The 25,024-nt window shown below is 38.3% G+C and overlaps 2 protein-coding genes and 1 long non-coding RNA gene across 4 annotated transcripts in view; 2 read left to right on the forward strand and 1 right to left on the reverse strand.

The window, feature by feature from the left end:
• Positions 1-6,128: 6,128 nt before the first annotated feature.
• LOC149727359 (ADP-ribosylation factor-like protein 6) lies at positions 6,129-7,968 on the forward strand. The gene is made up of 4 exons (XM_089890262.1): positions 6,129-6,274; positions 6,641-6,823; positions 7,103-7,234; positions 7,408-7,968. Exons 1-4 carry the CDS (start codon positions 6,239-6,241, stop codon positions 7,672-7,674), a joined length of 618 nt encoding a protein of 205 aa, XP_089746388.1. The 5' UTR covers positions 6,129-6,238; the 3' UTR covers positions 7,675-7,968.
• Positions 7,969-8,104: 136 nt separating this feature from the next.
• The window catches only part of LOC149727360 (dynein axonemal heavy chain 8-like), a 42,537-nt gene continuing 25,617 nt past the window's right edge, over positions 8,105-25,024 (reverse strand). Inside the window, exons 57-90 of the mRNA XM_089890261.1 lie at positions 24,811-24,904; positions 24,248-24,396; positions 23,797-23,951; positions 23,032-23,185; positions 22,563-22,727; positions 22,097-22,285; positions 21,664-21,820; positions 21,031-21,188; positions 20,420-20,638; positions 19,710-19,829; positions 19,131-19,298; positions 18,645-18,782; positions 18,323-18,439; positions 17,832-17,972; positions 17,486-17,545; positions 17,103-17,237; positions 16,776-16,931; positions 16,268-16,450; positions 15,877-16,023; positions 15,289-15,500; positions 14,706-14,896; positions 14,212-14,350; positions 13,573-13,741; positions 13,109-13,244; positions 12,684-12,823; positions 12,223-12,396; positions 11,795-11,983; positions 11,395-11,548; positions 10,964-11,103; positions 10,625-10,819; positions 10,180-10,329; positions 9,833-9,961; positions 9,366-9,572; positions 8,105-9,015 (exon numbers count right to left, since the gene is read on the reverse strand). Of these exons, the coding sequence (XP_089746387.1) occupies positions 8,785-9,015; positions 9,366-9,572; positions 9,833-9,961; positions 10,180-10,329; positions 10,625-10,819; positions 10,964-11,103; positions 11,395-11,548; positions 11,795-11,983; positions 12,223-12,396; positions 12,684-12,823; positions 13,109-13,244; positions 13,573-13,741; positions 14,212-14,350; positions 14,706-14,896; positions 15,289-15,500; positions 15,877-16,023; positions 16,268-16,450; positions 16,776-16,931; positions 17,103-17,237; positions 17,486-17,545; positions 17,832-17,972; positions 18,323-18,439; positions 18,645-18,782; positions 19,131-19,298; positions 19,710-19,829; positions 20,420-20,638; positions 21,031-21,188; positions 21,664-21,820; positions 22,097-22,285; positions 22,563-22,727; positions 23,032-23,185; positions 23,797-23,951; positions 24,248-24,396; positions 24,811-24,904 (5,361 nt within the window). The 3' untranslated portion in view covers positions 8,105-8,784. The remainder of the gene's footprint in view (positions 9,016-9,365; positions 9,573-9,832; positions 9,962-10,179; positions 10,330-10,624; positions 10,820-10,963; positions 11,104-11,394; positions 11,549-11,794; positions 11,984-12,222; positions 12,397-12,683; positions 12,824-13,108; positions 13,245-13,572; positions 13,742-14,211; positions 14,351-14,705; positions 14,897-15,288; positions 15,501-15,876; positions 16,024-16,267; positions 16,451-16,775; positions 16,932-17,102; positions 17,238-17,485; positions 17,546-17,831; positions 17,973-18,322; positions 18,440-18,644; positions 18,783-19,130; positions 19,299-19,709; positions 19,830-20,419; positions 20,639-21,030; positions 21,189-21,663; positions 21,821-22,096; positions 22,286-22,562; positions 22,728-23,031; positions 23,186-23,796; positions 23,952-24,247; positions 24,397-24,810; positions 24,905-25,024) is intronic.
• The window catches only part of LOC149727361 (uncharacterized), a 38,030-nt gene continuing 21,328 nt past the window's right edge, over positions 8,323-25,024 (forward strand). Inside the window, exons 1-7 of one of the 2 annotated variants that reach the window (XR_016386230.1) lie at positions 8,323-8,477; positions 13,585-13,758; positions 20,413-20,461; positions 21,054-21,201; positions 21,717-21,837; positions 22,034-22,310; positions 22,640-22,770. This is a non-coding gene — a long non-coding RNA (uncharacterized LOC149727361). The remainder of the gene's footprint in view (positions 8,478-13,584; positions 13,759-20,412; positions 20,462-21,053; positions 21,202-21,716; positions 21,838-22,033; positions 22,311-22,639; positions 22,771-25,024) is intronic. The other variant, XR_016386231.1, reaches the window with a different exon arrangement.

Raw genomic sequence — 25,024 nt, forward strand, 5'->3', positions numbered from 1 at the left:
ATATCACCTTTACCAGTCCGTAGCTATTATACTCAATATTACTATATTATTCTATATGAATAATTACGTCCACAGCAAGGCATGTTGGCCTGGGATTTAGGGCAAAGTTGGCCCATACCATAATTATTTACAATTTCACTTTAAAGCCAAAGCTAACGCTTAACTGTGAATACCTTAACATGCATGTATACAAAACAGTTTCTATAAATTAATGAATAAATGTAACTTACTTATCCTCGCGTGGCGGCGTAATTCTCAAGTTATAACATGGTTGCGAGCCGTCAAACTGTTAACACATAACCTTTGTCTGGGAATACACAACCTGTTTACATTAAAGTCATAGTAACCTTAACCTTATAACATTGAACATGAATGTTAAACACGATATTCGGTTCCAGGTTTCATGTACTTGATGTAACGAGCAAGTTTAACATGGCGGACCAACTAGTACCAGCCCTTTTTATAGTAGGGCGGGGGAAGATGGGACATCTTTAGCAAAATATCCAAATATTTTGATCGTGTTTTAAACAATTAACAACAGTCTATGAGAGTCGTGAGGATATGGTTTTATAAATATTTCAACTTTCTTTGTTTGCTACCAAATGGGATGGGAAAATAGAATGATAAGGTGTCCCATCTTCCCTACCTTAGTATATTACAACGGAGTTTCTCATACTTTTTGGACCTAAATCTTAAGGTTAAATTATAATACTAAAGAGTTGAATCAATGAAAATGAATGTGACGAGACGATAGTCGTTACAACACCAGCGCGTTGTATAAAAACGTTAATATGGGTCTATATGGGCTAACGGTACCCACCCCCCGGAATATAAAATTGGTTTATTTAAAACACTTTTCGTCATATCTGCTTTCTCAGCAAAATGTTAAATTTTCATCGAATTCCAGCACGTATATGCCACCATCCCCAGCCACCTTAGGCTTGTCTACAATTTCATATTTCATTGCAGGTTATAAAGTTACTGCTCGAACCCCAAATCGTCGCTAATTCGGGGCAGCGTCGCCGGCGAGCAAGATGCTGCGTAGATATCAACATCTGTACTGGTAGGTTACTCAATTCCTTTGATTTCACAACCGATATAACTCCTCATGTAACTGCATCTTACATGGCGGTGGTTTCGGTCAATCTCTATACAAATCTTCACACTCAGCAATGCGTCGCGTAATCATATGTTTTAGGCCAACTTTTCTCTCCCTTTCCACGAAACTTGAAGTTATTCCACCCCACAGCGGCCAACGAACCTAAATTAACGAATTCAAAGCTAAAAACGAACTTTAAGATCACGAATGCGTGTAAACATTTCACCAATTAAGTTTCCTATCACCAGATGTTGATAAGCATAACCAATGTAGGCGTGTGCGACCTTTACCGACAAAGGGCCACCCATGGATGAATCTAACTTATTTATCCTCGTGGGGGCGGGTCAACGACAGTCGTTATAACACGAGTGTTTGATACAGCTCGTGCCCACTTACGAGTTACACCAACAAAAGTGTAAATAATGCATGGAAAAGTCAAAGACATTAAAACGTAATCTATAACACTCTCAGGGTTAAATAGAAGTACAAACTATATTTGATAAAATGTATTTTGCATAAACGAGTAAAAACTTGTGGGAAAAGTGTCAAAAAATAGCTTGGCTGCTAAACCAATAACTTGTCAACTAACGTGTGTCTTTAATCCACCTTTCCACAGTTTATATTCTTTATCAATGGCTTGCATTTGAACATGTAACATAGGCTATAACTTAAACCATAAAACAGTATAAGTTCAACCACAGTTAGCTTTAAAATATCATCATTCAATTTCCAACAGTCGTATAAGTGCCTTATGTTAGTGGCTCTAATGAATTTATTGCCATCTCCAAAGGCTCGACACCTGATTACATGTTTGCCCACCATGTTTGCGCATTGAGGCAATACAGCAATGTTAATGACTCGTCTTATCGCAATGTTAAACACAAACTTTGCACTAATCGGTGGGACCACAAATATTTGTTCGCGTCCTAACTTATTATTCTATATAGTTTGTATAGAATTAACAGCATATGAAGGAACGTTGGTCATTTTATTTATATATGCATGAATATATATATGTACTAATGTACATATAGTAAATCTTTGGATGTTCTTTGTTTACTACCGAATGGGCCGAGAAATGGGATGAAATGTCAAGTAAGTTGGGGTAAGATGGTCTATGCTTTCATACTTTTCTATCGTGCTATTTTGGTAGTAAACAAAAATATTAACAGAGTTGCATAACCGTATATTTACGACTCTAAAAAGCATTGAAGAACACGCGTGTTAATAAATAAACTACCCAGTGGTGTTTAAATTCGGGTTTGTGTTTCACAGAAATTTAATCTTTGCTCTTTTACGCCACATGGTGTTATATGTACAAATGTTCAATCGCCGCTAGGTGTCGTAGTTTTGCTCAGTAATCGTTAAGACTGTTGTCGATTTTGATTTGTTAAGGCTTACTAAAGCTAAACTGACTGTATAATACACAAGCTTTCAAATTTGCAAAACATAGTCGTAAGGTTCAGTAGCTGTACTTTACTACATTCCCGCACTTTTTACCCATAGCGTATTTTAACGACTACCGTTTGTTGTTCATTTCTCTTCGTTGTTTTAATTAAATCATCTTCGCTATCGTTTTCGGAGCAACAAATAAAAACATTTCTGATATTTATAAACATTTCAGATTCTAAAATAAACAAACAAAGGGCAACAATCTACCATAGTGTGACAATACATTCTAGAATTTATAAACAACGTTTATTGTATTGTTTGTTACGTAACAAACACATTTGTCTTCCTTGATTGTTTATTATCTTGTGGTAGTGACTTCATAGGCGCAACATAAATCGGTTTCAGATTAATTCCTTTGTTTGGGTCATCTATGACGTCAGGACGATAAATTTCTACTTTCGTTTTTTCTTCTTTTATGACGCAACAAGAACACATCTTCAATAATGACGCCATAGTAGCATATTATGACGCAACAACACGATCTATATTACATAAATCCCTGTCTTACAAAAATATCATTTCTGTGGATTTCAAAATATTGAAAATAAATACATTTTTTTAAATTTTGTTATTGCAACCACAGTCGTTATAACTGGTGTTATGTTTCATACACCTTGCGCCCGCTGACAAGTTACCATATAAGTAACTTCCAAATAAGTACCATGCCAAGATATATGTTTCCCTAAGCTACAATACAAACCTAGAACCTTCCATTTAAATCTGAGTTTTGTTTTCAAACTACACCTATATACCGTTTACGCCTATAACTATAGGTGCGTAATATTTCTACAGGCTAACTCTTATAAACTCGCAACAACATTACAACCGCCTCCCTTCCCTTATAAATAAATGATAACCACCTTTATTCCATGTCCTTCTTACGCTACATAGTCGACGAGTCATCTTGTCAGCTTTACGTTAAATCTTTCTAAAGCTACAGACCAAGACATGGCGTTAATTTCTTTCAATCCTGTGTTATATACTTACTGACTCGCATAAACTATTAAACTTACATAGCCTACACCCAAGGTATGATGACTTGTCACTAATATCGGTACATTGCTACATCTATACCCATATTAACCTATGTTACAAACTAATTACTTATGAATGGCTATGAAACGTTACCTGTACGCAAGATTTTTTAACATAAGTGACAAGGACAGTTTAGTCTTGCATGTTAACCTAAGTTCCACACTTACGTATACAGTATACACGAACATCACTTTGTCAACCCTGTTACATACTTAGTTGCTTACACATAAATATTAAGCATACACATAATCTATTCTATCCATTGGCTTACCTACAAATACTTCAACATTGCTTATCTAATGACAAACATGGTTGCGTTGTTTACCGTGGAAGTCACATGCTTAGCGTTAATGGTATAATAAGATACTAAAACTCCCAGTTATAGCTTATTTTAATGGCGTAACTCCATGTTTAATTGAGCGACTGCTGATGGTAGTTATTTGCAGAATATATATAGTAGGTTGGGGGAAGATGGGACACATGTTCTTTCTACTTTCTCGTCCTATTTGGTAGTAAACAAAGAATGTTTACAAAACTATATATAACCGTATCCGTACAACTCTAAAAGAGCGTTGCTTATTGTTAAATAAAAACACGGTTAAAAATATGGGAAATGTAGCATTATATCTGTCATACACTATTAATTTGAGTCATTTTTTCGCTGGGCATTAAATATAATCCTTGTGTATTACACTAAGCGCGCATACAAGTCTGAACTATTCGATAATAAACTCCGATCGAGTGTTCTCGAAGTTCGTGTTCTTTAGTTTGTTTGTTCACAATACAGCTGCATTGTCGTCATAAAAACGATTGTTTAAATACAATCGTGTTGATATAAGATATTATGACGTCACTCAAGTACATTGTCGTGTAAACAGTTGACATTATTACGTAATGTGTATAAGTTGTCCCTTAATGTTATATCCACGTAATATATTTGACCATCTTACCCCAACCTACTGTTTTCAACTCTGGCATAATTCCCAGGTTTCAGGATGTGTGGCTGGCGGTTAAACATCACCCACGTAAAGACATCATTGTGGACGTTCGGTCAGATTGTTTGCCTTCCACAGAGGTTTGTTGGAAATCTTCTATGACCAACAATGGCTTGTTTGTTACGTCATAACTAGTATTTGTTCGCTAATTCTATAACTCTTTATTTGTCGAACGTAAATTGGTTATGCACGTTATTACATCAGGCGTTGTTCTGTTTGTTAGTCGTTCCTTTTGACCAGGATTGCCATTTATGATTCTTGACAAAAGTGTCTTGCTTGTGTAGTATTTTGCTTGGCTCTCCAAAGGATATTAGAAATCAATGCGTCCGCCTTTATATCAGAGAATAAGGGTTCGAGGACCAGCGCTGCCATTGCTAGCATGTATAAGTTTTTGCTTCAAATCATTCAGTAAAGTCTCGAATATGATACTGACACTAGGTGTACGAAAACAGAACACCCGTGTTGTAATGACTGTCATTGCCCCGGCAGTTTTTTTATTGTAGTTACTACAAAAACCATCATATTGTAAGGATGGGGAAGACAGGACACTTTTGGCAAATAATGTTTAAATACCCTAATCGTGTTTTAAACAATTAACAACGGGCTATGTGAGTCGTGAGGATATGGTTTTATAATTCTTTGAATGTTTTTTGTTGATTACCAAATAGGTCGAGAAAATAAAATAAAAAGGTTTCCCATCTTCCCCCATCCTACTATACATGACAACTTTCTTGCAATATTTAAAAACGTCAAGTCCTTCGGTGTGCATAGCCGTAAAACGTTATACTTTTCACACATTTTTACAAACTCCTAACTTCCCGTTGTTGTGGTTGGAAATTCCAGAAGCGTTGAGACTGAAACTTATACCTCAGCTAAAATAACAGCGTACAATGAAAGACCTTTGTTCAATTCACTGCTTCTGTCAATAAAACCCAAGTTTCCACTCACTTTACCTCAACAGGCGTCCACACTTCGTAGCTTTAGGTCTGTTGCAGAAATATTAATTTGAAAGCAATCGGTTTCAAGTGCTTGAAATTAAAGTAGGCCGAGGTATTATAAAAGCGTGTGTAGTAAAGTTAGAAAAGGTTTAGAAAAGCAGAGTCCGCGTGCTTTAGGTTTGTGTATAGGTATGTTGAATAGGGGCATCGTATACGTTTTTGTCAGGTGGTTGAATCAAATGTATACAGTAGCATGTACGAACGTTTGTACTTTGGTGTTGGGCTGTGTGTTAAGTTTTGTATAGCTTTGTTGAATAAGGGTTTTGTATACGTTTGTATATTAGCTGTACAAAGTTAAATACATAAAGATAGCATGCGTATGGACGGAGTCACATTGTGTGTTGTAGATTTATATCGTACGTTGAGATTAGCAGCTTTATTTCATATTGGGCGCTGTTATTCTGTAATAGTTTTTAATCTGCTGTTTTTAATGAATGTCGTTTTTTCTACTTGTTTCTTTCTCATTGTTGTTTTAATTAATCCAGTTTTTGCTATGCCATCATATTATAGTGTTTATTTATCTATATATGTGTAGTCTGGTTAGTGGCTGTACAAAAGTCTGCATTCCGCTAATGGTTAACCTGTAACTGTGTTTTTTCGTGCAGGTGGTTTATATTGTTTAGGTCGACTTAATGAAGCTACCATGACATACAAAGCTGATGGGTATTTTGGATAAACTTGCAAGCTGGTTAAACGTGAGTGTATTGTGTGTATGGTTAAGGGTTTGCGGAGAAAATTAGGCCTGCTCTAACCTAGTGGTCACTAATGGGTTGTCCAAATTATCAGCCATGCCTAAAAAAATAAAAAATCCTCCCTCTCAAAAAAATCACCCACAAAGTAACATACATGGTATCTCGAAAGCTGGCACGAGGTGTATGAACAACCGTGTTATGGCGACTGTCGTTTTTCAGCTACGGGAGGATAAAGTATAAGTTACATTCATTCATCTAAAGATGTCGTGTCCTGCATAGGAAAGGTCCATTGGGAAAATTCTGAAGAACATCAATACTTATCGTAACGTTCTTAGTTTTTGCATCAAGTATAAATGTGCTTACCGTCAGTTAAAGAAGAAAGAAGCTCGCATTTTATGCGTGGGACTTGATAACAGTGGCAAGTCAACCATCATCAACCAGTTAAAACCGGTTCGATCCAGAAACGTTGAAGTCGTTCCAACAGTTGGATTTTGTGTGGAGCAGTTCAATGCGGGGGCATTGTCGTTCACCGTGTTTGATATGTCAGGCCAGGTGAGGGCTTATGTTCTGGATGAATGTAACTTAATGACAGTAATATATAACACCGGTGTTCTGTTTCATATACCTCGTGCTTACGAGCTAAAACGTACGCAACTTTGTAGGTGATGTTTTTCTCTACTAACTTTGTTTTTTTTCTAATGGTTGAACATTTGATCACTGGTTTGGATCAATTACCGGCCATATTCGTTGGCATTGTATTGGTCAAGTCATGTATAGTTTAGTATTTATTATTGTTTCTATGGGTTAACTGATATCATTAATATCACACAGGGACGCTACAGAAGCTTATGGGAGCATTACTATAACTCTTGTGACGCAATAATTTTCGTTGTCGACAGCACAGATAGAATTCGAATGACGGTCGCGAAAGAAGAATTAAACCAACTGTTACGTCACAAACAGGTAAAACGTGGCGGTTCTATAGTAAAACTTAAAATAATTATTTTTAATAAAACTTGTTTATCCACACATGGCTGGTCAATGAGAGTTGTTATAACACCGGTGTTCTTTTTCATGCACCTCGTGCTGTTTGCAAGTTACCACGTATACTTGAATTTAAGATTGTATTTTTCCAGATCGTCCAAAAACGAAGTCTTCCCTTTCTTTTCTTTTCCAACAAGAGTGATTTACGTCAATCAGTATCAGCTGTTAAATGCGCGCAACTAATGGGGCTTGATGCGGGTGAATGGGTACGTGGGGGAAGCCCCATACGTAGGAACATGGGTAAATCCCCTACAGGGAGACCGTGGCATATTTGTCCAAGCAATGCTCTAACAGGCGAAGGGTTAAATGAAGGTCTGGGATGGCTAAGCGACCAAATCATCACCTTAAAATCAAAATGAAGCTATTTGTCGTGTGTATTCACAAATTATCACGGTTTGCTCTTCGTGAGATGGACAAAATGGCGGTTGACTTTGCATCACGACGTGAAAGTTTTCACAGGATAAAATTTGTTTTATAACTCACCTTTTAAATGTTATCTGCCCAAGTAATTGCATATTTCAGTTTAACAGAGAATTTTAGATCTAGTGTGAACAATTTTTACAGCATAGACTTATACTTTTAACTTATTTTTCACTTATAATATTTTATCCACCCTTTGTTCAAGCGCAAAATAAATACAAAACTTAATTAGGTTTGTCCCAAGAAATGCCCCCTATTTACGGTCATATCAGAAAAAATATAAATTCCCGCCGTCTAGCGACTATATTTTCGCGCCTAAATTTTTGGTTTAAAAGTTTACACGAGACACAATATTTGCAAACAGTTAACTTTTGTCTAATCTAAAATTTTATTTTGCATACTATACCAGCTAATTCACGTATTTTAAATGATGTAATAGCATTAGCAGGTAAACTAGCAATTAAGAAAGCGTCCTGGAATGTTTTACAAAGAGTTAGATAGGCTAGTACTTTTACCCATATTTTTTATGGCTTAATCTTAATGCGTTAAAACTTAATTTTACAAATAGAAAATAGCGTGCTTTTGGGAGTGCAGATCTGGCTTTTGTTTTCAATCCGGTGAATTTAACATTATTTTGCTACCGAAAGCACAAAGCAGTCTATCTTTACACTACAACAGCTTGTGTTAAGTAGCAGATGATGAATGCACAAAATGGATTAAACAAGTAGAGAAATATAAAAAGGTAAGCCTAAAATGAAATAAAATATGATTGTATGTTAAAGTATTACATGTCATTATGATTATATTTAAGTCATTATGATTGTGTGTCAAACTTGTAGAAAAAGGTTTTGTGATTGATATACATTGCTTAAGAAATAATACATAGGCTATTAGTTTTGTTAATGTAGAGTAGAATGGTAAATTTATACTTTTTCCCTTCTGTTTAAAATAGTTCAACAAAATTATGTTGGGTAACTTTTTCAAAGAACTTGTTATGTGCCCAATTGTTGTCGTTTGAGGGTGTGTAACTGTTGTGACAAGTTTGTTTATTACTTGGTGTCACATAAAAGTGCCACCCCCCTCAGTGTCCATCTATCTGAACCATGCGCGACTGTTGTGTTAAGTTTAAGCGGGAATATATAGGTAAGGTCAGTACGTCGTGGTTTTTTATACACAGGGCAGTCGTAGAACACGTAGCCCGATTTACATTTGGTTGACGAGTCTTTGCTCGATGCGTTTATAGCAAACACGTGAGCAACTGGTAGATTTGCAAACAGAACCTGTTGAAATTATCATAATTAATAGATTGCCCCATATAAACTTAAACTTAGTATTCTCTATATTTCTCAATCCTAACTACAGTATACAGAGTTCAAACTTCAATGCCACCATTGTTGAAGTATATGTTAATATATCTTTGGGCAAGACAGTCAAGATACTTAACCATAATTACTCCAAGTTCGACCACATGCAAAACTACCCCTTTTCATAACTTAATTTTCCCTGCACCTTTTATCATACAAAGTGACATACAGTTTAATGCTTGTCACCTCTCCCACCACTGTGGGCACATGTGTCCTTGGGCACAACACGTCAACTCATTTAACCATCTCGTAAACAAACCGTTCACCTTATTAGCCGGCTCTATAAGTCTCGTGTTCCTTTTATCCCATCCAGCCCCATCTAGAAACAATCCATAAACATAAACCCCTTCATTGGGAGGGCATGTCACATCCTCTTTTAACATCTTGGTGATCTCATTATGCAAGACCACGCCATCTAATGCCCATCCTTGGTGATGGCGAGTTATCTCTTGTCTCATGGCTGTCAGGAATCCCTGGAATTTGAGTTATTGTTGTAGTTGTATTCTTGTTTAATGATTAGGAAGCTTGACCTGCTGCTAACTAAAATATGGCATCTTTTTGACAAATGTACTCTGTCAAGTTTTAGGGTCTTTCTAATGTTTTGAAAAACCACATTTGTTTTATACAAAGTGCACACTCTTCATGTCAAGGTAGAAGCTTGTTTTACAATAAACTGACATTTAACTAATTCCAACTTGACAATGAGCATGAGCTGTTTATATTCCACACAAACCTGTGGGTTGAAAAACCCAGTCATCCAAAACTGGTTTGGTTTTCCATCAAACAGCCAAGTATGGAACTGAGCATTTCTATCCAACAATCCTGTGAACCAGAAACCAATGGTGGCCGAATCCCAGGAAATCTAAGATAAAACACAAATGTTAGGCATTGTCAGGAATGTCAGTCGTCTTTTGTGAATGTACAAATTGAATCTAGCCTTTCACATGTGGTCTGTAACTGTGTAACATGCAAAACAGTGAGCACAAGGTGTATAAAGCTACCATTTTTAACCCAATGGAAAGATTGTGTCTTAAAAAATTTCAGAAATATTTGTTGATTTCTTGCTTAGAAGTAACGAACCTTGGTCCATGCTGCAGGCACTTGTGCATCAAATATGCTGTCCAATGCGCAGCGTAATGCTTCATTCATTATAATGGTGCCTTCTATTGCAAGCTGTAGGTCAGTGAGTGTTGTTCGGACACAAGCTATTACTTTCTGCATTCGGTCAACCTGTAGAAGATGAAAGAATGAATGTAACTTATTTATCTTTCTAGGGTGGGGGGGGGGCTGCAACAACAGTTGTTCTAACATGGATTTTTTTGTTTCATGCCAATGCCACACATGCATTTAATGATAACAGAATCGAGTGTTAGTCTGACAACGGATTTCTATAAGACGCTCATCCAAGCAATATGCCAGTCAAGTCACATTAACCCTTAACCGAAGCGATCTCTGTTTTAGTCATACAGACTGGTACCCAAACAGGATTGTACATATTCAGTGGCCTGGCAAAGACAGCTGTTACCTCTTGTCTAAGGAAGATATTAAGAGGATCACTGATCCCCATCTTAACTATCCTATCCTTCACTTCATGAGCTCGATAATCAGAAGGAAGTTTCTCCAACATCTCGGTGGCCAATCTCTCCACAACCGACTCCCTCGTTTCACCCGATCCTCCTCCTGAATCTTTGGGTTGGATGCTTTGTGTGGTGGTGAACACCTGGAATGTATGGCTTGTTTGAGGAAGTGGGTATTGTATGTAACATAGGCCTACAATGGTAGCCAAGTTGACCTTACTGTGAGGACCCCAACCTTAGCCAAGTTGACCTTACTGTGAGGACACCAAAAATGAAATTATTATCACCTGGTTAGCTGTGTTAGTCTGATAAGTGATGTCTGCATTTGGATGAAGACCAAACACTTCTGGAGAATCAACGTCAGGTAGATTTTCAATGGCAAGTCTGTAGTCTGCCACATTGGAACATCGAGGTATAACATAACCTCCTGCATGGTGGAACAACATATATTTATACTGGTGGTAAATTATAAGCATTAATTACTTAATTCTGACAAGTGCCATTGCTTTCACAGGTTGTCAAATTGTTTTAAATCTGTTCGAGGCATGCCGCATGTACAGGAACTTAACCATGTATAAATATATTTGTAGGTTTTAATGTAGCCTGCCTGAGGTATATGAACCATCTACACTTGGTGTAAAACAGGCCTGCTTCTGAACTATGTTTTATGATCTCAGTTTAGTAAGCCAACAGGAAGGACACTCATCTTACAACTTACCTTTAGCAAAGAATGAAAACTTGGCGTCAAACATTTGTTCCCCGAACCAAACTTTACAGAAAGTGTTAAGCAATCTTTTGTCGTAATCATCGGTGACGCGACCGCCGTAGTTAACTTCACCGATCATGTAGTTGATGGTCTTGAAGGAGACGCCCTGCAATGTAACATTGTGTTAACCTAGTTGTTGCAACATGAGGCTGAGGTTTTAATGAATGCACAGGAATGGAGATACAGAAGTTTTTGAACCCTCAGTTGTGGTAATGACAAACTCTGTTCCAAATCTCTGTTCCATTGCTTGCCTCACAATAGGGCTTCACTGATATAGATACCGAAAGTGTCTGGCAGCAACAACACATATATGCAAGCATTGCTTTATAATTTATAACGAAATATTTGAAACCTTTTTAGGGTCAATATCATCAAGGTGGTTTTGTATAAACTGTACACTAGCCGTGAAGTCTGATTGGTTGAACTCGTACGGAATATTCCACCCTAGTGGCCCAAACTTTCGCCTCTCTTGTACCACCGAGTGGAGGAAGGCTGTGGTGTACAGGAGAGGGCGCCATTGAGGCATGTTGGTCACTTCAAGCTGGGGACAAAGTTGTGAGAATTGATTTATTCTTTAGTTGTGAGGTGCAAGTTATTTTGGTTTGCCATAACTAAGGACTAAGTTGAGCAATTTCCCTTCTTGTTAATTAATGCGTATACACATACCTAGCACAGTCAGTTCAGTTGTGGGTTTCAGATGGCATTTATATTACATACTTTTCGTGGCAAATTCATGTTATTTGCCACAAGCCACTGTGAATTTCAAGGTCTATTACTAACCTGTTCTTGAGTAACTCCAGCATACGTTCGCTTCAAACCCGCCTTCATTCCTTGTGGAGGCTCGTTGGTGAACTTGGTTGACATTTGTAGCAAAGTTATGGGGAATTTATCGTTTACTTCAGTGGTGATGTAAACCCTCATGGTTGGGTGGGTCTCTGGTGGAAGCGTCTGGATCTATTGTGGTTGGTACAGCGTTAGATAATGTTAGGATTTAAATGCGCAGTTGCTTTATTGACAAACCTGTGACAGGTCTAACGCCCACAAACATATTATCAGACATAAAATTGGATATATTTGCTTTCAATTTGTGGATAGTACTAAGCTAGAAGTAATAGGTTCAAGACTCGACACTGCCAACAACAATTGCTTCCACTTGACTAAGTGATCAGTAATGGGTTGTCCAAATAGTCAGCCAATTTGTTTCACCCATAAACCCAAGTTGCATTCAATCATAAACTCACCGATTCTAGAAGTTCCTCCATAAACATAAGGCCAAGATGACAGTTTTGAAACAGAACCCATCCTCCCTCTGTTGTGGCTTGTTGTAACAACCTTCGTGCATGTACTTCTTGTCCTTGTCCCATGGAAATGGCTTGGCAACCTGGGGGAAACAATGTTCTGCTAATAGGAAGAATGACATTTTTGACAATTTATTCATCTCTTTAAATACAATAAAAAAGATTATATTTATTGAACAAAGAAATATAAATGACAAACACAAAACATGCCAAGTGTTAGTATAATAGTGAAGATCATATTAATTAAAACAAAATGTCAGCCACTAAAACACGCAAAGATAAACCAATTGAAAATATCCTAAACTTGAGGTTTAAAAATATTGAAACTAAGAAAAACCTGGATATTTCAAACTACTACAAAAACTCACGAATCGCCAACTTCTTAGCGAGTCTCTCAATCTGATCGGTTGGATCTGACCCCATGGATAGCAGGCATATCATTGGGGTGTGGTTGTCACTCTCCTCGTACATTAACTCCAAGTTTAAAGTAACACCATCAGCATACTGGGAGTTGAAACATGGGGTTAGGGGTTTTAACCCATGTGTATTTTGGGGGGTGGGGTCCTACACTGTGACACACCTCATTATAGTAACCACTGTCTACTAAGTTAGGGCAATGTGAGCTAAATGTCCTGCTTTCTTGCCTATCAACACATATATTTAGTATTGAGCATTGAACCCGGCAATACCTGATTGTGTTAATTTGTAAATTAATAAAAATGTTAATTTTTTTTTGCGAAATTGTGTGAATAAAAATAATAGTGATGTCACACAGACTTATTATCACAATTTGTGACATAAACAGTTTTAATTATGACATCACAATCCTCACCCTCTTCCCCAGTGAATCGAGGATGAAGTACCTCGCCATTGCCATCGTGCGGTCAGGACACCAGCTACGGATGAGAAGAAACTTCCGGAATACATCAAGGGATTTGGTGTAACCTTCAGGGATGTCACATTCCTCTGGTGCTTCCTCATCAAACCAGGACTTCCAAGATCTGGAGAATGATTTCAGGTAATGGGGGAGAGTAAATGAATGTAACTTACTTTACCCTCGCGTGGACGGAAAAAAAAACAGTCAATATAACATGAGAGTTTATACACCTCATGCCAGCTTATGAGTTACCATGTATGTAACTTTGTTGGTGATTGGGGTTAGTGAATATTGGATGTAACTATTTATCCTTATGTGGTGGGACAATGACAGTTGTAATTGCACGAGTGGGCAATGACAGACAGTCGTTATTATACCAGTGTTCTGTTTTATACTCTTTGTGGTCCCTTTCTGAGTTACCATGTATGTAACTTCATTGGTAAGTATTTTGATGGTTTGTTTCTGTTGTTTTGTATTGCTGGCAAATTATACAATAACTGGTTAGCGAAACCAAATTGGCTTGAATGGACTACCCTTACTTTATATTGTCTGCCACTGCATATACTATTACTGTAACAACAGATGGATAATTACTTGTCATTTGAAGATATCTGTGAAGTTATTTGTTTGAACTGTGGTAGTTGTGCAAGTCTCACCAGGTTTAACCAAGTCACATCAAGAATCCATTTCTTGGGTTTTGGTTCAACTGAATTCATGTCCAAAGCTGCTCCACCTGGGACCATATTTATGTCACCACTATGCCATGAAAAATACTTTGGGTGGGTTAAACACAGCAATTATGTGGCCCAAGTAAAGTGGCCAAAGTTTAAACAAAACCTTAGTATAGTAGGTCGGGAAAAGATGGGACACCTTTAGCAAATATATCTCAATATCCTGATGGCGTTGTAAACTATTAACAACGGTCTATGGGAGTCGTGAGGATTCGGTTTATAACTCTTTGAATGTTCTTTGTTTGCTACCCAATAGGACAAGAAAATCGAATGAAGAGGTGTCCCATCTTCCCTCACCCCACCATATATGTATATATAACATTATAATAGTTTAGTAAAAAAGGAAAACAATGCCACCTTTAATCAAAACATCAAACTCTGTGTTTGAAACCCTCCCTGCTTGTATATCAATCTTGAGGGCGAGTAGAAGGGTGAAAAGGAACTTGTGTTCTTCATATAAACCTCTTGCTGTGTAGCAGAACACAGCAAAGGTAAGATAATCAATGATGTTGGAAATCCTCTTGGCTGGAATTGGAGACTTGGAGGACCTGTGTATTATAATGTGGAAATGGAATCAAACACATGCTGGGTTCTGTTCTACAGTAAAAGTTTAGAAAACACAAGTTAAAAACTCATTTTCAGTTTGACACAGTGTAAGTGTCACCAAAAAAACTATTAATATGTTATGTTGTTTTAATTTTAAGTTGAACGTTTTGTGCTTGTACATTTGTACTTAAGAAAAAGTGATCAAGTTTGTGTGGTACAATTTTTCTACAGAATTTTGCCAAGAACGTTTTCTGTTGCCTCCACATAACATTGGTGGTAATTCTTAAGAACTAAAGCGTAAGGGCCCAGGTGTTTGATACATTCTATAACTAACATACTCAGTCACTTTGTCATTTAGACAGCACCAACTTTTAAGCTTACTACACGCACCAACCTTTGAATGCTGTGGTCAAACACTTGTAAGAACTGAGCCAGTGACGTTTGATACATCACATTCACCAATGACATCTCAGTAATTAGAAAGTAAAGGATTGAACCTCTACTTGCAACTGGTCGATACTCCTCCCTTGCCGTGCTTATCTTCTGTTCTGTCTCTTCAGCCACCGTCAACTTCTCACTGACTTCCTCTGCTGTAGTTTTTGTGACCTGTTGTGCATAGGTGTAAAGTTAATGGGATAACTTTTTTAAGTGATTGTTTTTCTGTATGGCTGATAATTTGAACAACCCAGTAGTGAACTGGGTTGGAGCAATCGCCGGGTCTTTCCTAAAGAAATATTCCCCTACCAAAGCGAGCACCTGGACATCCTTCTCACCACAACAATCATATCTTAACCTACATCAACAACCACCATTGTCATATAAGTTGTGCACAATCAAAGCTAAACAAGTCGTAGTACGGTGTATTTCATGTTACTCCTCTTTGCGCTACAGAGTCTACGTTATAAAATACCGCCTCTTCGTTTATTTTGAAATCTAGGCGGCTATGCATACAACGACACTCTTTGTTCACCCATTTTCAAACCTGTAGAACTTGTATAAGACTGTGATCCTCCACCAGTGACCCTTCAGTTGATGTTAATCTAAATAGAAGATTATCTTCAAGTTCCTGCATCTTTCGTTTATTCTTTGTAACATCCTCCAATAGTTCAATCCTTTCAGCTTCAAGTTCCTGTGAGTAAAATATGATAATGTTAATTTAACTCTTTGTCATTAGTCATCATCTTTAGCCAGGCTAACTACCACAGTGGGTCTTGAACCGTGTACCCTTCAGCCATAACCCAAAGTCCCTGTTTCTTACTAAAATAGGTTAATTTAATATCTGTTAGTTACCATCGGGTACCATATTAAAAGGGTCAAGCAACCACCACAATGCACCTTGAACCTCGTACCCTTCAGCTTCTACTCGAACTTACCTGTTTCTCAGTAACAATGACCCTCGCAAGTAGTTGATCCTCCAACCCCTTCATAGTGACGGTGAAATCCACGATTGACGTTCGAGCGCTAACCTCTGGTGTGTATGCAGGGTTGGCTAGCTTGGTGCTCAGGAACATTCCAAAGCCATCCATCACATCAACCTCCTTGTCACCAAGTTTAACCTGGGAAGAATGGTGTGTTATATTTCATGTGTTATACCTTGTGCAGACTCAGTGGGTATAGATGTTGGCAACATGTTGGGGTAATGTATCTATAGATGTTGCCTGGGTGTTTGGGTAATAGACCTACATCCCAGGTCTTAGGTGTGTCTCACTGAAGACCTCACCTTTATAGAATAGAATCTCTATTATTGAGTGTCTATAAACTACCTCAGTGGGTCTAAAAGGTAGCACCCTGGGTGTTGGGGCAATATACCTACATCCCAGGTCTTAGGTGTGCCTTCCAAATTACAAGGACAACCAATTTCAACACCAAAACGACTCCCACCTTGAATGTTGATCCCGATTTGATGAAGTTTTTCTCGAGCACATTGTCAAGGACGGGATCTATTTCCTCCCCAATATCTTCCACCAGCAGGGGGCGACCAAGAGACAGGGAGTCTTCCAAATGTGTTCGGAAGTATTTGTGGTTTAAACTAGTGATCTAGGATGGTAAGATTAAGTCATTGACTGTTTTACATTCGCTACAATAGCTTCAGCAACTCGACTGTGGGTATGGGAGTGGCAACCATGGATAAGTCACTCAAGTTCCCACCTACAAGAATATAAATGACCAAACCAACCAAATTAGATAATAAGCATGAGGTATCACCACCTGAAGATTGTTTTCTTTTTCTCTTCTTTTGATCCAATTCTTCCCCTGTGTTTGAGGATCAATAAGCAGAGGATATCTTCCTGCCTTGGTGACGATGATCCCATTTTGAACTGACAATCCATCACTTGGTAATCCCTTTGTGGTAGAACCACTGTGTTATTAATATCGTGTTGCTCTACTTTAGATATAAACTGCTTTGACACAAGTCACACAACACTTTGCAACGCACTTTGCGTGGCCTATATCAAAGTATAAAAGATTGCCGTATTTTAAAGTGTTTTCCAGATATCTTAGCATGTTGTAGGACTTCATGCATGTAAAATATAATGACCATTCAAAGTATTTATGACGCAACATTGTATAATACATATGTTGAAACTTACCTGTAGATTCCATTCATTTATTGTATTTGAATCTACCAGCATTGATGTGACGTCTAAACTCTGCAAAAGATGTTCGTTTTAGGTAGAAGCTCGAAGCTTAAGTGTGAGTTTGCTATCGTGATAAATTTAATTATGCCAACAATCAAACCTAATGCCGAACCCTATACACGTTCGTGCAATGGTCATCAAACTTTTATAAATACTAGTGATACGCACAATTTGTGAAATAAATCCCATCATATTGGCCGTAATTTACTGATTAATGTACTGCATAAATTCTAGGGTCTGGCTGCATATCCTGCCACCCAAGGTTTCATGCATTTAAGCAACAACTTTTACAACTAACCTCATTAAAAGGGATTTTATTTTTCCTCATTTCTTTCTTCCAACTTCCAATGAGAAGAAGACGAAACTCTTGTTTGAAAGGTCCAGAGTAAGAGAGGAATCCGCAGCAGAGAAGTACATCACCAACTAATCTGTTGATCTCCTATTTGTGGGGTGTTGTGAGTTAATCATCTGTATGCATCTCAGGGACCATACAAGTTACCACATGTGTAACTTCATTGCAGTTAATGAATGGCCAACAATTTGAACAACCTAGACTTCCATATGTCTACAGTGGTGGCAGCCTTAGGTTTCAAACCCAGTATCCTTTTATTACTGTGCAAGCACGTTATCCACTGAGCCATGGCCCCAGTTTATTTAATATTTATCGGAAAACTAAACAAACAAAATAGAAACCTTCCTACAACATCATCTGCTTACAACATTAGAGCTCCAACCACTAATTCACGATGCCAGTATTGATCACAATAAACAAGGAAAATAAATGGTAACCTGTTGGAATCTCCTGCTTGCTTCTGTCCATCTTATTTTCTCCCCACCCAACCCACCAATCAGAGCCTTAGCATTATTCATCTTTTGTTTACATGCCTCTGCATCATCAATCAGGTCCTGTGATGTCATAATAAAAAGGAGATTTAACAACTAGACTGTGGATATAAGAGTGTAAAACACTCATGGTTGTACATTGGGATTTCAATCTTGTTTTTTACTTTTATTGTATTTTTTATTTAGTTTGTGGGAGTGGTAACTATGGATAAGTCACTCAAGCTCCCACCCACGAGGATATAAATGAAAACTAACCACTCATGCTTACCTGCTTAGACTTCATTGCATTATCATACACAGCTTGCACGGCATCTAACTCTGATTGCTTCTCGTCCAATATTGCTTGTGCTTCCGCCAGGTCACCCATGGCAACCGCTAGTCGGCGCTCTTGTACCACAAGGTTGGCCTGCAACAACAATCGAGGATTACAGAGGTTTGAGTTGGTAGACACTGAGTTCCAACCACTAACAAGCATTGTAAAAATGAAGTTACATTTATAGTTGTTAAACATAAGGAACCTCATTGATTATTGTGGTGAATGCAATATACTGTGGCTCTGCTTCTTGTATAAACACATAATACAAGGGTTAAAGCTATTGAAACTGTATACTGGGATGCTAAAACATAACATGCCTTCAAATGTTGGTGTTATTTCAAGCAAAACTGCCAAGCCTAACCATACACTACAATAATCCAGTGTTTCCATGCCAAAACCACCACCCATACACCTCAAGCTTACACCTTTTACACAAACCTTGAGCGGCAACACTTCTCTATTAATAGCATAGAAAGTAGCCATAGCTTCCGTCCATGATAACAACCCAGCTACGTTGCCACAAACTTTCTTGGCGGATTCAAACGTATAATCTTCCTGGTTGAGATACGGTTCCAATAGATCAACCATCTCACCAGTTATCGAGTCCTGGGGTTACACCAAAGATTAGAGATGTATTATAAGATTTAGATATACATTTCATCTACATCAAACATATATAGTCTATAATACACTTCATCCAAAGTGGAATATGTATATATTATAATGTATAATAAGTTCATCATGTATATGTTAGAATACATTATATCTAAGGTGGAATCATTAGTCTTTGCAAAAGAAGCAATACAGACTGCTAAGAAGCAAAGATTTTTGTCTGTTAACTATTTCGTAGCCCTTGATCCTGACTGTTATTTCGTAACAAGAATCGTTTAAATTCAGAACCAGATTCACAGAATTATTTACAGTTGGACAAGGGGTGTTAAGCCTATTTCTCACAGCAGTTGCATTTACCATCTACTGTACTAAGACATAGGTTTCAACATCTGTTACTACACCGACCTTAGGAAACTCAAGTAACATTGTAAGAAACTTTGAATCATTCATAAGTTTCAAAGCTTCAGCCCATGATGGCTTCACACAAGGTCTTTCTGGGTCTTGCTCAATTTTGTTGATTTTTCTCTGAAATAATGAATGAATGTAACTTACTTTATCCTCGCGTGGCCGGAAAACGACAGTCGTTATAACACGGGTGTGCACCTCGCGCCAGCTTACGAGTTACCATGTTTGTTACTTTGTGGGTATTTATTTTTTTGGATTTTTTTTTCATTTTTATGTATGGCTGATAATTTGGACAACCCATTAGTGACCACTGGGTTGGAGCAATTCCCGATAAGTGTCTTGCCCAAGGACACATACGCCCACAATGGTAGCAGCGACGAGCCTTGAACCCATTACCTCTGGGTTAGAGGCAGGCACGCTAACCACGGCGCCGGACAATCAAAGTTTGATTGAAATCTAATGTTCATTCAATACTTTTTCACACAAGTGGCTTGACATGCATGGCGTGCAGTAAGATTTTATAAAAATTTAACAAATTATTTTGTTGTTACATATTTTGATTGAGTCTTGTCAAATGGCAAATATTTTTTTTTTACCAGAAGAGCAAAAAGTCTGTATTTACAGTATGCCTGAATAACATATTTATATTCCACCAAAATAAAAAAATATTTTTATATAACATAATATTACAATTTTATTCCAGCACTTACCCTCATAAGAAGTAACACGCAATCCATGATCCTCATTATCAGGTGAGGGGGTTTCCCTAGCTTTCTTACGGTAGCAATATCTGCTGGTTTGATGGTTTGTAACGCGGCTTCTGCCATCGCAAGTGCTGGTTTGGCTGCTATCAGTTTCTCTTCTGCTACCGATTTATCGGCATTTATCATATCAGCCACACCTTGCGCTTTGTCCTTTACTGTCTGGACCTGTAGTCATATTAATGTAACTTGTTTTACATTTAGATTAGGTCAATTTAATTAAAGGTACAATAGTCTGTTGTGACTTCTTCAGTATGTAAACATGTTTTTTAGTATGGCAAACTAAACGTTGGAATAAAATTACCCTTTCAATACGGTAGTATAAACAAAAACTAATTTACATGCCTGGTACTAGAAGTAACTGATTGAAAGTACAATTCAACTTTATGAGGGTGAGGTCCCGCAGCATGGCACCCCATGAGTCCTAGGATTTAGGCCAAGATTGGCCTATTACCCCAATAAGTACAATACTTCCTATTAGATGGTGTAATTATCTTAACTATAACTTATTATTTCTCTGTGACTGTGAGAACCAACAATAAGTCAACACGGCTACTTACTTTACTTTTAACTTTCTCTGCAGCTTGAGCAGATACTGTGACCTCAGCTAACACATCATCGGCTTTCTTTGAAGCCACCACCAGCTCCTTCTCCTTCTCAACAAGTTCCTTTGATAATTCATTCACCGACTGTGTGGCTTCAATCAGTTTGTTGAGACCTGGAACAACAAGGTTATTTTTATTGCGTACCAACAAAAAATCACTTTTTGCATATATAGGCAGAGATGCTTAATTGTAATCTAAAGGTAACACCAAAGTTTTATGAAAATAAGTAGCCTCTGAAACTAAAAAAGAAGTTTGTGATCTTTCGTTGGTATGCCCCCTTTGTTATTTACGTTGTACTAAGTAAAATTAAGGTTATATCTGTCTATCCACACACTGCAATAGCTTTAGCAACTCGACTGTGGGCATGGGAGTGGCAACCATGGATAAGTCACTCAAGTTCCCACCCACGAGGATATAAATGACCAAACCAACCAAAAGTCATGTCTGCTTATCCACACACTGCAATAGCTTTAGCAACTCGACTGTGGGCATGGGAGTGGCTACCATGGATACGTCACTCAACTTCCCATCCACGAGGATATAAATGACCAAACCAACACTATACCCTCCCCACCCACATTACCACACCTGTATTCATTCTATGAGCGAGGTTTCCAATCAAATCCAACTTTTCTTTGTAGATTGACTTGTAGCTGTTGAGAAATGAAAGATACGACTTGGGTGTAACATAAGTTTGTCGTCGGAATCTTTCAAAGTAATCGGTGCAAGCCTCAGCTACCAAGTCCTGTGGGAGATTCATATGTATGTTGTATATTGTGTGTCATTATATATACTCATGCTTGTGTTAAGGTTTTTGGTGTTGTATTATACACCAGTATGCGGTGCGGGAAACCAAGGGGTTTAGTATATGAGTGTTACACACCATACATGATGGCTTCATACACTTCATGCTTAATTTAAAGGTTTAAAAGCAGTTTTAGTTGTTAAGATTTTACAGCCAGAAAAAGCACCTGATGCCCACAGACCCATACACCTCATGCTCACTGTCAAGCACACCCACCTGAAAGGCCCCCATTACTCCATACAAACTCTGCTTCACTTCAGGGGTGCACGTGATATCAAAGCTAGAAATAAAATGCCTGGCCACAGCCACCAGTGCGTCGCGTGGCCACCGTGCGAACCAATCGATCGTGCAACCAGAGATCAAACCCGGGAACTTCATGGAACGCGATCGAAACTTCTCACCAACCTAAGGATGCGATGAACGATGAAATGTAAATATTGTAAATTTATTGCTTCATGTAAATGCAGACAACGACTAGTAGCCTACTTTGATGTTGTGACTTTGCTTTTATATATTATTGAGTAAGGTATACATGACTAATAAATGTAAAGTAACTTAGTTACAATTGTCCTACTAACTGGAGCAACTCTAATTAAGGGTCTTTCCCAAGGCCACATATACCCACAATAGTAGAAACATAGTGAAACTTTTATTCTAGAGGATATCTTTTCGTTTTACTCACTGGTGAAAAACACAAGACCACATGTAAGTTGCTTTTAACTCTTGATAAAAAGTAGTCGTAAAGATTTTCATTGGTAGGGGGCCGCCTTGGATATTCTTTCTTCATCACTGGCACAAGTTCCTGGGTTATCTCATCTATCTCGTCTCGTGCAAATAAGTTGGATACCTGGGGGTGGAAATATCTCGCATGATAAATAGGAGCTTACAAGGTTAGTAGTGTGATTATACGTGTCTATTCTATGAGGGTGAGGTTCTACAGCATGTTGGATTCATAATGGAACCTGGAAGTTGGCCTATTACTCCAACACAAGGGGTAATAAAACCCATAGGTGGCCACACGAAGTTACATTAGTGGCACTAAATTTAGGAAATGGCACAATTGTGTTATAACGACTGCTGTCTCTCTCTACGCGGGAATAAATGATATCATTCATTCATTCTTGTTTACAAACCACATTGTGACATCATACCTCACCAGAAGCCAACACATTGTTAAGATATTCTAGAAACGCTTCATCTTTTATTTCGTTGTCGGTGAAAATGAAAGTTATCCCATGTCCCTCCTGCCCCGCCGTTCGGTACAAAACTTTTAAATCATCCATCAAGTTACTGACTCCATATGATCTGTGTTGTAATATAGTTAAGTAACTGCTTCTCCACATACTGTAATAGCAACTCGACTGTGGGCATAGGAGTGGCAACCATGGATAAGTCACTCAAGTTCCCACCCACGAGGATATAAATGACCAAACCAACCAAAAGTCATGTCTGCTTATCCACACACTGCAATAGCTTCAGCAACTTGACTGTGGGCTTGGGAGTGGCAACCATGGATAAGTCACTCAAGTTCCCACCCACGAGGATATAAATGACCAAACCAACCAAGAGTCATGTCTGCTTATCCACACACTGCAATAGCTTCAGCAACTCGACTGTGGGCATGGGAGTGGCAACCATGGATAAGTCACTCAAGTTCCCACCCACGAGGATATAAATGACCAAACCAACCAAAAGTCATGTCTGCTTATCCACACACTGCAATAGCTTCAGCAGCTCGACTGTGGGCATGGGAGTGGCAACCATGGATTAGTCACCGGGTTGGAGGAATTACCAAGTGTCTTTTACCCATACAGTTTTACAATAGTGGCGGCTTCGAGCCTTGAACCGGTAACCTCTTGCCTAGGCACACTATCCACAATGAAAAGCTATTCAAGTCCCAGCCCGAGGACAATTACCTGGTTAATGTGATTTGAAAAGTCTTAAACCCGGCAATAAATGAAGCCAGCCTTGTAAGAGATTGCTTTCCTGACCCCCCCACACCTACAAGGAGTGCATTTCCACGTGAGGTGTTCAGTATGCGAGATATCTTCAATAAGTGGATCATAGCGTCCTGTTGATATATGGAAATTACTGTGGTATGTCATGATGCCGTGGTTGTGTGTCAAATTATTGCCAGCAACCCTTAACCAACAGTGTAACTATATTTTGCATTGACACAGATATATGTTAAACGGTGTGAATTAAAAGGTAATGAGCCAACTCTGTCATAAATCCAGGTTCCAAAGCGTGCCTTAGCGTAGGACCTCACCCATATAAAATGGAGTGGTATTTATTTAGTGGCAAACGTCCCAGGGTAAACCTGCCCACCCAGCCACCCCACCAGTTACGCCTATACACCCAACCCACCCTAAAGAACACAAGGTCCATGGAAGCTCCTCGTATCAACTCATTATATGAAGCTTGAAACACTTCCAATCTTCCACCAAGTTGTTCCAATGATTCGATTGGTTCGTAAATCTTAGGAGCCTCGAACCCCGCATCATCATCTTCCTCTCCTGTGATGTCATAAGGGTGATTTTTGCTTCATCAGGAAGCCATGTTTTATACACAGGTGTTGTAAAACATACATGGGGTATTCATACATTTATACACCCCACTGTTTAATACATGAGTGCTGCATTTCATACATGGTGGCTTTTACTATTAAATTGGAGGGTTTATTACATGAGTGTTGTGAAATATTTCGGTGTTTTCATATATCTCACGCTTACTGTCAACTTATGATACTTTCGTGTTTATCCTCAGGTTGGTAAACCAAAAGGGGCTTAATACACGAGTTCACTAATGGTTTTTAGTTACATCAAAACAAACAATGATAATTGACCGCTTTGTCAAAGAAAACAAACCTTTCAACCAAGCAGAGAGTACTACCATGGGTGAGCCTTGAACCCACCACCGCTACCACTCACCTGTAGCTTCAGGAGCATCGCGTAGGAAGTTGACAAAGAAAGGTTCCTCTGCTACATGAGCTGCCATGTCTTGCCCTACTTCTTCTATTACAACCTACCATAGAAAAAATATATTCAACATAGAGAGAATATTTGGAATTGGAGTGGGAAATGCTATCTTCCTTGCATGCCAATACATGATGATTGTTTTATAATAGACTATGAAATAACTCAT

This window comes from Ciona robusta, chromosome 12, assembly GCF_009617815.1.
Source record: "Ciona robusta chromosome 12, ASM961781v2".
In the NCBI taxonomy this organism is placed as follows: domain Eukaryota; kingdom Metazoa; phylum Chordata; class Ascidiacea; order Phlebobranchia; family Cionidae; genus Ciona; species Ciona robusta.